Here is a 16562-nt window from a genome sequence, read left to right as displayed (position 1 = left end):
CATACTCATTTGGGAAAATACTGCCAATTTGTTTCTCTTTTTTTACTGCATTTTAAATCTACATATAGTTATGTTTTCATATTTTTCAAACTATTATACCTGCATTTATGTAATATTTTCTCAAAACTGAAATATTTATTTACTTCTAAGCCTATAATCTTTCTACTTTATTATCTGTCCAAGAACAAAAAATATGTACCAATTATAACTTGAAAAGTAATACTTAACCAATGTTAAACACACACTTAATAATATATGTTTAAAGTTCTTATCATATTGACTGAAACAGTAACCTATTTATAACTTACAGAAGGTTCATCTAAGGCTTTATAAAGCTTCTGGGTGTGTTGCTTTACAGCTTCAACAGCGAGTAGTTGAGCAGCAATGGCATCTCTGGCTAATCTCTCCAGAGACTCCTTCCTGCTCACAATTCGCTCTTCTAGTGCTGCACAAAACAATCGTAAAGTAACTAAGTTTATTTATACACAAATGTGACTATGTAAACTTTGTACTTAGAATACCAACAACAAACATTGAAAAGGAAATAAAATAATTTAGAAATAAAAACAGAAAATCTTGCATTACTTTTCTTAATCATTACAGTAAATGTGTTAGTTTTACTTTATTATGCTTCTACCAGTGGGTCATTAGTAAGTTACAGACTTATAAAGCTAAAACTTGGAGTCTGATTTGAAATAAGAGAAAAACAACAAGTAGAAAACTTTATTATTATTATTAGATAAAAAAGTTGATTATTTACTAAACCATAAAAAAATGTCCTAAAATCCAATGAAAAGCCAAACAGTTAATATACACCTACAAAAAATACATCTACAGAGCAAATATAATGTTATTAATTTCTTAATAAGCACAAAAAAATACTAAAAATATCAATCTCCATTTGGAATGTGTTTTTTTAAATCTTTCAGAATGTATATTCCAACACAAGTGAGCATAAAATACATAACTCATTAGTTCATCACAACTTTAATAGTTGTAGTTATTTTTTATATTTCATCTACATTTACATAGAATTGTTCATATAGAAGATTTCCAGTATAACATACCTTAAACATGAAGCAATATTAATGAAGTCACTTGTTTATATACTAAGTTTGACTGATACGAAAAAATGTATAATTTACCTAAACTTTTCAAATAAAGCCTAAAAAATTTATTTTTTTGCAAGCTCTGACATTTTGTTTGTGTAATAGTTCTCCCATTGTATGTGTTAATGTTACCACGAAAAATGAGCTGAGTTCCATGTGTTGGCTTAAACCATAATATACATGTAAGTAATGTTCACAATTTTATGGTTACATGTTCTAAAAACATTTATTTTAGTAAATTACTTTATTCTCAGCTGGTCTAACATAGAAGTTGGTTTGTATTGTATGAAGAAAAAAATAATAATTGAAATGTATAAAAATACACACATGTTAAATTAGTCAATTTCAATTGAAATGTATAAAAATACACACATGCTAAATTAGTCAATTTCAACTGAAATGTATAAAAATACACACATGCTACATTAGTCAGTTACAATTGAAATGTATAAAAATACACATGCTACATTAGTCAGTTACAATTGAAATGTATAAAAATACACATGCAACATTAGTCAGTTACAATTGAAATGTATAAAAATACACATGCAACATTAGTCAGTTACAATTGAAATGTATAAAAACACACATGCTACATTAGTCAGTTACAATTGAAATGTATAAAAATACACATGCAACATTAGTCAGTTACAATTGAAATGTATAAAAATACACATGCAACATTAGTCAGTTACAATTGAAATGTATAAAAATACACATGCAACATTAGTCAGTTACAATTGAAATGTATAAAAATACACATGCTACATTAGTCAGTTTCTTTGCAGCGACCAATTTCTCACCTCTGTTTAAAGACACTGTAACTTCTGCTTCTTGTAAAACCTTCTCTTGAGCAGCTTTCTTATCATCTGTTCTCTTCTTAGCAGACAATTCTTTGTCATGTTAAAATAATGAATTACAGTATATAATGAGTCAAATGTTTAAGCAGCTTTATCTTGTCTGTCTTCTTTAGTAAATATAAGTAACGTTTGACAGCACATTGTATACCTTTCAGTAAAAACCATTAAATATTTTGAAAACAGACAACACAGAGTAAAAATTAATAAAGTTTTTTTTTGAATTAATAAAATCATTTCAAATGAATAACAAGAGCATAGGAAAATAACTTTTAAAAACCTACAAAGTTCATACACATTTTTTTCAGTTTAATGTTCATTTCTGGATATGAGCTAAAAATATCCAACACTGGACAGGATTTTGAACCAAATTCATTATCTTTGACTAACCATTATGATTATTTTATGGAACTCCTATTAATTCTCTCACTATAGGCTTGGTTCTAGAGACCAACCTAATAACCATTTTGTGCCTGTTTGGTTTTCAAACTATAACTTTTAATACAGTAAGTGTATTTCACAAAATTTTGCAGATTATCAGTGAACATTACAAGGCTTTAGTACACAAAATATCAAATTTGTTTATTAAGTTTTAAGATTTTTTAAGTAATGATTTGCTCATGAATTTTTTTTTCTAATTTGATTTTAAGATTAAAAATACTTTTATGCATCAGAAAATTGTCCAATTTCACATATGAAATCTTTATAGCCTCCAGATAATTATCAAACGTTTTTTTAAAGAGAAAACGTTAAATTTTATCTGTTATTTTCACCATTGTATCTCTGTACGGGTTTGAGCGATATAACTGACCTCATATCCAACCTAAAAAATTAGGAAATATATATAAATTATAACAAGAAACCACAAATGTTTAGTTTAAATAGTTACCATATCCAATAGTATAAAACTACCCTTTACAAAGTGACCTGTCTTCAGTTTGTTCTACTTCTAGTGAACCAATATTTTGTAAAATAAAGTCACATTTTGGATATAATAAGTTACATATGCATATATATATTATTAACACTTACAAATAACTTCTAAAATTGGAGCTATTTTTCTTGAAACATAGAACAATAAATAAAGAAATATAGAAAGCAATGATTTTTTTCTACTTACAAACTTTGTACTTATTTGCCCGCTTGCCATAATTGGCTAAACTTTGTCAAATTTCGCACATAAAGGATGTAAAACAACATTTTTTCAGGTTTTATATATATTCATTTTGAAATAACCTAATATTTTAAATTACTCCATCAATATTGCAGAATTCCACTGTAATTTATCAGGCTTACTAACAGATAGAAGTAGGTGTATATAAGCAAGTATTCCCAAAAATGGAAAGAGGTGGGCAGGGCCACTGTGTTTGATTCACTATATGTAGTGATATCTCAGTAAACAGAAAAGATAGGAAGTTCCTATTTTATATTCTAGCTTGTTAATATCGGTAATTTGAGTTCCTAATTCATACAAAGCTATGGACTTTGTATTTTGACATCCCACACATCTAATTTGAAACATTGTTGCATTCAACACACCATGAGACACACAAATATTGATGTTTAGGTGTGTTTTTTAATGTTTACTTTTAAATTAAGAAATTAAATAATGTATATTATTAAAATTTGAATTATAATCTACACTTGTTGACATAAATTCCTAAAATAGTAGTTCAATAAAATTTTCAAATGTAAATCTACAAACATGATGACATGCCTTTGACCCTTGACCATAGGAAGATCTATAGCAAGAAGGTTAAAAAGGGGTTTCAATATGTGCAATACCTTGAGTTTGAGCTTTAGAGACTGGAATTTCTTCTAGTTTTTCATCAGCTGCTGGCTCTTTCATCACAACAGGCTTTGATGTTGTTTCTTCTTTCTGATGCAATGATAACATTTAAAGATTTTAGTAATAGGAGCAAGTACAAAGTACTCTATGATCACTCTGATTCTAAAAAACTTGTAGTACAAATATACCAGTATACAAACACTCAGCTAACACTATGATTTCAACAAACTTGTAGTGTAAATATATCAGTATATAAACACTCAACTAACACTATGATTTCAACAACCTTGTAGTGTAAATATATCAGTATACAAACACTCAGCCATTACTCTTGATTTCAACACACTTGTGGTACAAATGTACTGGTACAGATATGTAGCAACCACTATGATTTCAACAAACTTGTAGTCCAAATGTACTAGTACAAATATGTAGCAACCACTATGATTTCAACAAACTTGTGATTCAAATGTACTAGTACAAATATGTAGCAACCAATATGGTTTCTACAAACTTGTGATTCAAATGTACTAGTACAAATATGTAGCAACCACTATGATTTCAACAAATTTGTAGTTCAAATGTACTAGTACAAATATGTAGCAACCACTATGATTTCAACAAACTTGTAGTTCAAATGTACTAGTACAAATATGTAGCAACCTCTATGATTTCAACAAACTTGTGATTCAAATGTACTAGTACAAATATGTAGCAACCTCTATGATTTCAACAAACTTGTGATTCAAACGTACCAGTACAAATATGTAGCAACCACTACGATTTCAACAAACTTGTGATTCAAATGTACTAGTATAAATATGTAGTAACCACTATGATTTCAACAAACTTGTAGTTCAAATGTACTAGTACAAATATGTAGCAACCACTATGACTTCAACAAACTTGTGATTCAAACGTACTAGTATAAATATGTAGTAACCACTATGATTTCAACAAACTTGTAGTTCAAATGTACTAGTATAAATATGTAGCAACCACTATGATTTCAACAAACTTGTGATTCAAACTTACTAGTACAAATATGCTGCAACCACTATGATTTCAACAAACTTGTAGTTCAAATGTACTAGTATAAATATGTAGCAACCTCTATGATTTCATCAAACTTGTGATTCAAACTTACTAGTACAAATATGTAGCAACAACTATGATTTACACAGAATATGTTAATCTGATGGTACCTGATAAACCACAGAAAAAAATTGTGTCCAAGCAAAATTCACAAATGCATGGATAACAATATCAGAAGTTCTATTACTAAGTGTGTGTGTGTATTTACATACAATTAAACAATAAAATTAAATAGTCAGATTTCACCTATTAATTACAAGAAGAAACTGGCCTGCTTTGATTATTTGGTCTTCTTTATGCTTGCTGAATGTCTGATTTTAGTTACAAAATGGTAATTAATTGGCCATAGAACATATAAGATGCTCTTGATGGTGTATTTTAGTTTATACAAACTGTTTTATAAAGTATTTAACTCCTTATGATTGGTTAATAACAACAATTGATTCATTTCTAAATTGTAGATGTTCTAAGCTCTTACTTTGCATCAGAAAGGTTTAAATAAGTTTGTAGTTATTTATAATACTTATATCATTTTACATTACTGTAGTATACTTATGTACTTGCCCTACAAGCTGTATTGCATAATTATCTTCTTAAAGAAAAAATCTAGCATTACTTTATATAAGCAATTTCTAAAATTATAAAAAAAACTATTATGTAGCTTGCCTGCATTAATATTTTAAAAAATCAAAAGGACATTTTTTGAATATTTATTGACTTCTAACTTCACTTTCCATCTCATGTCTGATCTCATACACATTTGTCCAACATTTAGAAGTTTCAGATTAGATTAGTAACACTTTCCACTGAATAGAAAAGGTTAATTTGACAAGCTCAAACAAATGAATCACATCATTAAATATTAGACATCTTTTTTCTTTTCACAGGAACTTAGTTTGTGTTTTTCTGAAAATAATTTATTGGAAATACAAAAGCTACATCATTACAGATCATGAATGTTAACCATATTAAACTCTGAGAACTATCCAAGTTATAATGACAAAAGAACACAATATCGTTTATAGCAATTAGTGAAAAACCACAGTAAATGTGAGACTGAAGAGGATGAACGAATGTGTCAAAACTAGTTTCTCTAATATCAGACTTCTGACAGTTTGTTCCGTTTACTGTGTTTTCACCGTGAAATGATCAATTATTTTATAAATTTTCATCTTTACCTTTACACTGTCTCTTTCAAGTTTCTTTGTCATCAGGCTCTTTTCTTTCACTTCTTTAACTGATTTTTCTTGTTCACTGTAATTAAAACAAAAATATGCTCCAACAAAAATAGCTTTATTTTTTTTTACAACTAAATTGCTAACAAAAGTACTAATCTGTGCTAATCTATAAATATAATTACATAATATACTCTTCACAAGACATATATTTAAAATCTCCAGCTGAATGACACTCAATATTGAACAGACAACTTTTTTAATATGAAAGACTAAGTTATAAACTACCGTATTTTTCTGTGTATAAGACACACTTTTTTACCCCAAAATTTGATGTCAAAATCTGCTTGCGTCCTATACACCGAAGGTATGAATAATATATATGTATAAATATGTGTATAATATATACAATATATAAGTGTATGATATATATAATATATATGTGTATAATATATATCTATATATGTGTAAATATATTTAAATAGGCATGCAAGTTTAGTTCAATTGAATGTGTTATCTATAACAATAGTAGTTTGTTTTTGTTTTTTTTTAAAAATAACTATTTATAATGCTTCCTAAATAATAAACAAATAAATTACAGTGAAAGCAATAAAGGTTTTGTAGGTCTTGAACCAAACTAAATAGCAGTAAACCTTTTTTTGATTTATGGTATTTTCTTATTTTGATGTTTTGAGTTCTTTTGTGTTTAGAACAATATATACTCATTTTTAAAGTACCAAATTGAATTTTTGTTCTATAAAAATCTTTCAAATGCAACTGTTGCTTTTTTTCCCCCAAACTTTGTCTTCAAAATAAGGGTGCGTCTTATATTTTTAAAGTACCAAATTGAATTTTTGTTCTATAAAAATCTTTCAAATGCAACTGTTGCTTTTTTTTCCCCCAAACTTTGTCTTCAAAATAAGGGTGCGTCTTATATTTCGAAAAACACAGTATATTACCTTATTATTAGCAATAAAAAAACAAATCCAGATGATCCTTACTTGAAATCTAAGGTCAGATGTTTAAGAAAATTAAGGAAAATATATCTGGTTACTTTAATACTTCTACTAAAAACAGGGCATTTTTTTTATGAAATTAGGAATAACTATTTCAAACATGGAAAGATAATAAGGACCTGGTATTTTTATTGATCAGATTTGAAGGAATATTCAGAACCTGAAGCCTTCATCATTCAAAAATGGAAAAATAATTAAATCTCACAATATTTTTCATTACAAGATGAAAAATAACTTTGATGTCTGAATAAAGGAACTTTAAACTTTCATATTTAAGAATTTGTATCTTAGCTTTTAGATGAAAATACACAATCAGAACCTAGGCCTTCAGACTTCAGAGAAGAAAATAATAATTAGAAAGATAAGACCTTCAGCCCTTAGAGACAAAAAAGACAATTAGAACTCGAGCTGGGTGATTTAATCAGTTACCTATAAGAAGGTATTACATCCATTAGTGTCTCATAAAATAATCAAGTAATGTCATGAAAATAACAACTACTCAAAATCAGTGTTTTTGATTATTCCAACAAACGAATAATTGAAATTACAATTCAATCAAAAACATTAAAAAGAATTGGCTACTTAAAATTAGGGTTTCTGATTATTTACTGTTTTCAGTTATTCCAACTATCCAAGTAATTGAAATATTGCCATTATTTCTGTTAGTTGTTAAGCACAAAGCTACATAATGAGGGGAGGGTGGGTGCCTTGTGATTTGAGGGTCTTGAGTCGATTCCCATTGCCACTAAACTTGCTCTCCTTGTCTTTATTATTACAAAGTTATGAAGGCTATCTACCTCTGTCACTAACTTTGAGCTGCTGACTAAAAAGAAAGCAACTGGTTAGTAGCACCCATCACCAACTCTCTGGCTACTTAAGTATTAAATAAAGTGTAAGTTTACTGTTTTTCTACATTGTATCATGTTCTCATTTATAATTGTGTAATTGTTTTATTTAATTTTATATAAGCTGGTGCATATCTAGAGAAGGAGTACATAGGGTCTGAACCCCCCCCCCTTCATTTCTTTCAGGAATTAATTACTATATTCCTTAATATTTTATAAGTAAGCATGGATCTAGAGGAGAGGGTTTAGTGGGGGGCATCCTCTCCACCCATTTTTTGCAGAAATTATTGATTATTTAATACTGTATAAGCAAGCAAAGATCTTGATGGTCAGGACACCTTACCTATTTTTTTTTTTTCAGGAATTAATAACTATTATTTAATGTTGCATAAACAGGTGTGGTTTTAGGGGAATAGTCCAGGGAAGGCAAACATTTCACCCATTTCTTTAAAGAAATTTTTAACAATATTATTTAATTTTGTATAAGTATGTACATATTCAGAGGATCCAAACCCTCCCTCCATTTATTCAGAAGTTAACAAAACAGTCAGACATCCTTACACTACCATATAGTATCAAAACGAAAAACAATATATCATTGTTTTTATTTGATTGGGCTATTAATTACCATAAAAGGTATTTTGAGGATTTCTGAAATCAACAAAGCTGGAGTATACAGAAACCCAGCCAAGGTCTCAGTTAGTAACTGATTATTTTTAAGCTAATACAATGATATAAACACTAATTAATTGCTGCCATGGTAAATTCTCTTGCCTTGGATTTTTCCAGTCACTCTAAAAATGTGTCTATATGTTAGAGGTTTTTCCCATCAAAGTTAATATTGTTTAAGACACCTACAACTCTTGCAAAATAGGCTTGTTTGAGAATTGATTTTTCATTGTTCAGAAATTAGAATTCTCACATGAAAAATGTTTTTGTATTTTTAATGTATAAAATAAGTGAAAATGCAAGTGACATGACTAAACAAGTAACAAATTAGTAAAAAAATGGAAAATGGGCAAGTTTACCAATGTTATAAAATTTTTTTCTAAACAAGATTATGATTATTTAGAACTATTTAAATTCTAAAATTCAAAATGTTTAAGTGTTTATTTTCATATCAATAAAATTACTAGAAATAAAGGTATAAGCTTTAAAATCACTGAATTATGACTTGATGGAGCTAATCATTTAGAGAATATATTATTATTATTTTAACTTTGACTGATTTAGGTTACTGTAGAACTATATGGTCAACATTAATTATTCCAGAAACCTATACTATTATAGTGGAAGTTTCTTCTTTCATGTAAACAATACTGAATATTTGGTTACAGTGTTATACAACTAACTATGAAAAAGTTAAGATGTAGACCAACATTCTACAAATGAAACACTACTGCAGCTAGTGCGAGGAAGTTGAACGTTATATTATCTGAATAGACTTCCTAGAGTTATTCATTCTCTAATGGTTTTCAAACTTTGCAAGATAAAGTTATAGCTATCAAAAGTTTCATTTTACAAAATAAACTGTTTTTCCTGTTTTCATGTTGTTTGATTTGCATATGAAAATTGTAAAGGTGCTTAAAGTAATGCATTATGACAGAGAAATAGCAAATAGCCTCTAATGAACTATCACTTCGAAGTTTGGCAGAAGATGTCAGCAATAGAGAAAAGTGGGGAGGAAGTGTGAGATAAGGTAAGTACCTATCAGAAATACATTCTCAGTATATGAAAATTATAACTTCCAATATGGCATTTACCTCCTCTCACAAGATTAGCTAGAATCCCACATTGAGGAGGAGAAGAGACCGGTTCAAGGGACCAATAGAAGTACCCCCCTGAAAGCAACCGAAGGATCCCCCTGAAAATGAGAGACACTGATCCGAAGATCAGAAGAGAGGAACTGCACCACTTCTGAGCCAGGTATACTCTTCGCCCAACTATGGAATGTGTAAGATATAAGGGCAGAAAATGAGAGGAGCACATCCAAGTGGAAGAGAATGTGGTAGGAAAGTGATACTAACCAGAGAAAGATATTGTAACTCAATGCCATAAGATTAAAGTGGGTAAATGAGGATGCTCCCCTGGGTGTGAAGTGGTTGAGTGCGGCAGACTCTACTCAATAAGTCAACTACATCCAAAACCTCCTAGTGGGGTCACGACATCCACACGAGGGTAAGATGAGGATCATACCATCTTCATCTCATACCCAAGATCTGGGGATTAAGACCCACACTGATTCCTGGGTATGACACGAGGATTAGCTCTGAGCTATCAACCTGGAAAATTGACATCCGGTATCGAAAGGATGTCTATCACATGGAATCAACCCTCCCAACCATGAAACAAGCCAGGATCATCCAAATGGCAATAACATCCCCATAAGAAGAGAGGATGAGGGATAGCCAAGGACAGAACCAGAACAATCTGATGTACCAATGCTGTGACCCACAACATAGATGAAGAAAATTGAGGGAGGAAGATAGACAATCTGAACCTGTGTGAGGACTTATGTTGATTGGTTCATTCTAATCCAAAACCTACTCACAGGGTACTGACATCCATGCAAGGGTAGCATGAGGGCTCCCAATCAAAGGGGTGAACTGCATTCTGACATCTCACTCCATTGTATTTGTTATTGCAAATAGGAGGATATCACATCATCTACACCCACAGAACACCACCACCCTACTCTGCAACTGAATGGTTATTGTGTGAAACTAATTCAGCAGGATGACTCCATGATCAACCATCCCAGCTACTTGGAACTGGACAGTGGCAAGGACTTCAATACTCCACTCGAAGAAATCAGGGTGACAGTACAGTGGAGAGTCCAGAGGAACGTCATCACCAGAGACAGTGCAATGGGTGACCACGAAACCATATTTTGGAAAGCAGACCATACCGAGTTATTCACTCTAGGCATGGTAGGGATGAGCAGCAATCCCCTTCAGCTTTACTCATGCAGTGGTACGGTCTGGAAATGAAGCCAAATATTGCAAGGTTATTCACCATCAAGTGATCTTGTGGAGCACCTCATCTCCATGGTGAGTGTGCAAAGCCATGGAAGATAAGCATGAGTCAAGATGGCTGTACAGTGCAAATTTAAAGTTTCTGAATACCTGGTCAGGCATCACTCACAACAGAGCAGGATCCATGTAATAAAAAGTAGATAAAGGCCTCTGTATGGAGAAAAACTTACCAGTTAGAATCGCACCGAAGTCTGAAGAATGGCCACAGGTGGTAGACAAAACCCCAACGAAGAGGAAACCACAATATAATAAAGATAGTGGGAGATGAATGTACTTGGAGTGGTCTACATTCCAGATTGCAGAACTTCCTCCATTGGAAGATGAAGATGAGAAACAAGGGAAAAAGTGAGGGGTCAGATCTGATGGGAGGACACCTGGAACAAAGTCTGGGAGGAAGAAAGTAGGGAAGAATAGGCCAATCAAATCATGAGCATGGTAAAAACACTGGAAGTAAAAACCATATGATATTGGGAAGAACGAAAGGTATGGGATAAGGCCGCCCAATATATGGAAAGCAAGGACCCATGGTCGAAGAGCCAGGTTAGAAATTCTGCCACATGAGCTTGTCAGTGTGAAACCCTCTGGTAGTAGACCAACTGCAGACTACCTTCCACTTGCATTGGTACACCTCCATGGATAATGGACTAATGGAACTAAGTAACAAGGAAGCGACTTTACGTGTGAAACCTGACAAACTCGCTAATAACCGGACAAAAGCCAAGCGTGAAGATGCAGAACATGAAGGTTAGGATGTAGGACATGTGATCGAGGTTGACGAAGAAGGAATGGAGAAGGTGGAAGAGGGACAGGGAGGTAGACGAACAGTCATTGTAACCTTGGAAACGAAGGCTGAGCTGGCCAATAGGGAGCAATCAGTAGGACTCGACAAGAGAAATTCCTTGATGAAGTAATAGAATGGGTGGATACACATAAAAATACTAGTGTGATCAATTCTTGCTGAAAACATAGACTGCCAGAGCCTGTGGATGAGGTACAGGCAACCAAAAAGAGAGGTAACTTGGTGTTGAGGCCCACAGCAAAGACATCCATGTGGATAGAACCTCACTGATGGCAAAGATCCCTAAAAATGAGGGGATCTAATGCTCACTTCATAAGATATATCCGAAAACCATCCGTGACCAGACTGAAAGCACCCGGCACATGACATGCAATAAGGCAAATGCGATATGCGTGGGCCAAGTATAATAGATCCTAAGTCCAAAAACATAGGTCTCCGGACCAGGTGCCCCCTTGGTAGTAGATACTGTATATGCCACCACCGTAGAATTGTCCGAGTGAACCATCACCAGACAATGTCAGAAGAGAAGATGAAAGTGATTCATCACCTGATGTATGGCTAGAAGTTCAAGAACACTGATATACAAAGCACTTTCATCTGCAGGCCATCAGCCTGAAGCTTCCTGGTGATTGACCCATGCCCCATCCCTGAAGGGATGAGTCTGTGAAAAGATGTAGATCCGGATGCTGGGGAGGAAGTGGCATGCCCGCCAATGTATGGGCTTTGTCCAGCCACCAACGCAGTTCATCTTGCATGGAAGGAGGAAGGGAAATGGGGTGAAAAGAGGATCCCGAGCAAGGTTCCATCATTCATAAGGCCTGAGAAAAAAAACGCTGGTAGCTAGTGTAACCCTTGAAGTGGTAATGTTAACTTCATTGCACAGAAAAGGTTCACCAAGTTCATGTGCAAAAATAAAGCAACTAGGAGTAACTGATAAATATAGGAATTGTATTGAATGAAAGCAATTTAAGTAAAAAAATAACCACTTTCTGAGGAAAACATGAAGCACTAATCACACAAAAGAGCACGTCTGAACTCATACACTGCCAAACAAGAAGTGATGGTTTGGTGGAGGAGTGTAGAGGGAGTCACGTGAGCATATCATGCTCCTATTGGTTAGGAGGTGAGGTATGATGATTTACATGAGAGACATGTTGGAATATAATAATTAAAATAGGGGGAGCGGAAGGTTTATGGTCTACATAAAGAAAAAGTTTGCATAAAGAGGGCAGCACTGAATGAGAATAGCTAATTTTGTGACAGGAGGTAAGTACCCTATCAGAATCAACATTTTGTCTTTATACATAAAAAACACTTATATAAATCTCAATATTCAGCCTCTAGAGACATAAAAATAATAAAAAATTTGTACATAACTTCAGCCATAAAAGAAAAAAAAATAGAAAGCTAATCATTCAATACTTCAGAGGCAAAGGTAAGATAATTGAAAACTTGAACCTCGCTTCAGCCTTTATAGAGACAAAAAAACAACCAAAAAACTTGTACATTCACTCTTCAGAGACAAAAAGAAAGAAATTAGAAACCTGGACCTTAATTAGCTTTAGAGATAAAAAAATATGGTTAGAAACTTGAACCTTTAACATCCAGAGACAAAAAGAGAAGTAGAAACTTGATCTCTCAGTCTTTAGAGATTGAAAGGACCTACAATCTCAAACCTGAATACTCTTAAAGCTGAATGAATAATGAGCTATAAACTTATGTCAAAGCACACACATACAAACACTAACAAATGAAAGCAACATAACTCTGTTATGCAGTTAATTATTTTCATTAAAAATATATTATCTTTATATTACAATTTTAATTTACTTGTAACTTTGTTACCTATTGCAAGCTTTTCACACTTTCACTCATACAAAATAACTAGCTTTTGAAAAATATTCTATTCTTTAAAAAAATACATATAATTACCTGTAAGGAGGTGTCTTCCAGTCAGGTATGAATTTGAAGACTTCTTCAGCATAAGGCAAATTTTGTTCTAATGTAACTTGAAACTTAGGGTCATACTTGGCATAAGCAGCTGCTCCACCTGCAGCCACAGCACTACCTCCTAACAAAGTCAACAGTAATTTTGTGCCTCCACTACTGCAAAATAATAATAATACAATAAAATATTAATAGTTTATGTTTCCATGAAAGTAAAATGCAAGAACTACAACAAAGAGTAGTAATAATCACACAATATCTTATTATTATTTCTCCAAAGCTGGAAATCTTAGTTTATTACCTCCACCAACATAGGTAGATGGAGGTTTTGTTTTCACCTCTGTGTGTGTGTGTTTGTCAGCAAAATTTCTCCCACACAGCTAAACTGATTTGGACAAAAGTTTTATACATTTGAACTATTACCTAGCTTAGAAGCGACTAGTTTTTGGAGGGTAAAGATCAAAGGTCAATGTCACAGCATGTCACAAAAATCTGATAAAACAACAAAAAACTATGTTAACATGGTGACCGATTTTTCACACTATTTTTGCTCTATAACTCAGTCAAAAATGATTGGATCTCGATTAAAGTTGACAGACATATGTACAATAGTATTCCTCATTGTCCTGCCAAAAATTGTCAATGTCCATTCATAATGATGAACATATGGACACATTTTTGCATTTTTTGAGATTCGAATATGTTCAACACTGTGTGGCAGAGATATGCTCTCTACTGAGTGCCCCTGTAGTTTATCTAAGTGTTCAAATCATTTTAATCTCAAAGAACCACAATTACTGGACAATAACAACTGTACACTACAGAGTACTATGGTTTCTTAATAACTATTCTGTTTGTTATTAATGATCTCAAACACTAATCTGCTGAGAAACAAAATTTTAAAATAAGGAATGGCTTGATACGGATGAGATGAAAAAAGAATTTATAACATACACTATACTACACACAAATTTTAATTAAACAGCAAATCACTGCAAATTTACAGTAATGGTTGAGACAACAATGTTTAAACATAAGCTCTAAAATCTCAGGGGAGATAAAAAAAAAGCATTACATAAAAACTACATACCATTTCCTAAGAAAGAGATATAAAAGGATATTTGTTAACTTGAGGTTTATCTTTATTTTCATCATTAAAACTGCCATTTCTTTTAACTGTTATACTAAATCTAAAGTCTCCAACTATGTTAGTGACAGAGCTGGGCAAGTTAATCGATTACCTAAAAGCAGTGATATCCTTGATTAGTATCCCATAAATTAACTGATTGTTACCATTTTTGATCATTTCCAACAGTCGATTAATCAAAATCATGAATAAACCAATTGTCATAAAAATAAGCAACTAATTGAAATAAGAGTTTTTGATTATTCTGAATATCCAAGTAACTAAAATATTGCCATTATGTTTGTTATTCAGCACAAAGCTAGATAATGGACAGGTAGCGGGATGCTTTACAATTTCAAGGTTTCAATTTTGATTCTTATTGTCACTAAATTTACTTGTCCTGTCTTTATTATTGCAAAATTACTAAGGCAATTTGCCACTGTCACTAATTTTGAATAGCTGTCTAGAGGGAAAGCAACTGGTTGGTAGCACCCACTCCGGCTACTTAAGTATTAAATAAAATGTAAATTTACTGATTTTTTAACAGTGTTATATTTTTAAGTTATCATTGCATGATTGTATTATTTAATATTGAACAATCAAGAACAGGTCTGGAGAATGGGATCAAGATGTCCAGGCCCCCTTCCATTTTTGTTCAAAAAATTAATAACTATATTATTTAATGTTGTATAAGTTGGCATGGATTTAGAGTAGGTGTCAAAATCTTTCCCCAACCTTTCCACCTGTTTTTTTCACACTATAATAATTGTATTATTTAATGTTGTAAAAGAAGGCAAAGATATAGAATTTAATAAAAAATTACCCATATTAGATGTCAATGTTTTTATTTAATTGTAAAAGCTTTTCAGTTTGTTTGTTCTGAATTTTGTGCAAAGCTACATGAGGGCTATCTGTGCTAGCCATCCCTAATTTAGCAGTGTAAGACTATAGGGAAAGCAGCTAGTCATCACCACCCACCGTCAACTCTTGGGCTATTCCTTTACCAATGAATAATGGATTGATCATCACATTATAATACCCCCACAGCTGAAAAGGTGAGCATGTTTGGTGGGACAGGGATTCAAACCCGCAGATAGCGAGTCAAGCTCCCTTGCCAGGTCATAGCTTTACAGTCCATCTGAAGTAAACACAGCTGGAGTCTACAGCAATCTGATTACAGCCCCAGCTAGTAGCTGATTATTTCCAAACCAATACAACAATATGAATGTCATTTAATCATTGTCATAGCAAATTTTCATGCCTTAGCTTTTTCCAGACACTACTAACGTGCGTGCACTCTAGACTTTAGAAATTCATTTTTATCAAAGTTAGTATTATTTAGGATATTGCTGACATCCAAAATAAGCACAAATTCAAGTACAATGACAGAAATATCTTTAAAAAATGTGAAAACAGGAATCTATAGGAATTTATATATTTTTTCTGAATATAATTATAACTATTTAATTTAAATTACAAATTTGGAAATGCTTATCTTTAATGTTTTGTTTTCATATCAATCACATTAATACAAATAAACATACAAGATTTGAAATCATTGGATAACAAACTAATTGAGCTACTCAATAATTTTATAGACTTTCTAATTGATTTTATTATTAAAGGTACACGTTGTGTGCTGTTATATGTAAAAAAAACTACAAAGTAATATAAATTTATCACCCCTGTTTTGAGTAACAGGTTCTCAAAATATTGTTGCGTCAGCTAGTCACATGACTACAGTGACGCAACGTTTCTAGAATTATCAT

The 16562-nt window shown here is 32.1% G+C and overlaps 1 protein-coding gene across 1 annotated transcript in view; it reads right to left on the bottom strand.

The window, feature by feature from the left end:
- The window catches only part of LOC106475701 (MICOS complex subunit MIC60-1-like), a gene marked incomplete at its 3' end in the record, with an annotated part of 22814 nt that extends 8666 nt beyond the window's left edge, over positions 1-14148 (bottom strand). Inside the window, exons 1-6 of the mRNA XM_022379754.1 lie at positions 14144-14148; positions 13653-13826; positions 6029-6104; positions 3752-3845; positions 1913-2002; positions 309-445 (exon numbers count right to left, since the gene is read on the bottom strand). Coding sequence (XP_022235462.1) covers positions 309-445; positions 1913-2002; positions 3752-3845; positions 6029-6104; positions 13653-13826; positions 14144-14148 — 576 coding nt within the window. The remainder of the gene's footprint in view (positions 1-308; positions 446-1912; positions 2003-3751; positions 3846-6028; positions 6105-13652; positions 13827-14143) is intronic.
- Positions 14149-16562: the final 2414 nt, after the last annotated feature.

The sequence above is a fragment of the Limulus polyphemus genome, unplaced genomic scaffold (assembly GCF_000517525.1).
Source record: "Limulus polyphemus unplaced genomic scaffold, Limulus_polyphemus-2.1.2 Scaffold9018, whole genome shotgun sequence".
Lineage (NCBI taxonomy): Eukaryota > Metazoa > Arthropoda > Merostomata > Xiphosura > Limulidae > Limulus > Limulus polyphemus.
This window is presented reverse-complemented; position numbering and strand designations above follow the sequence as displayed.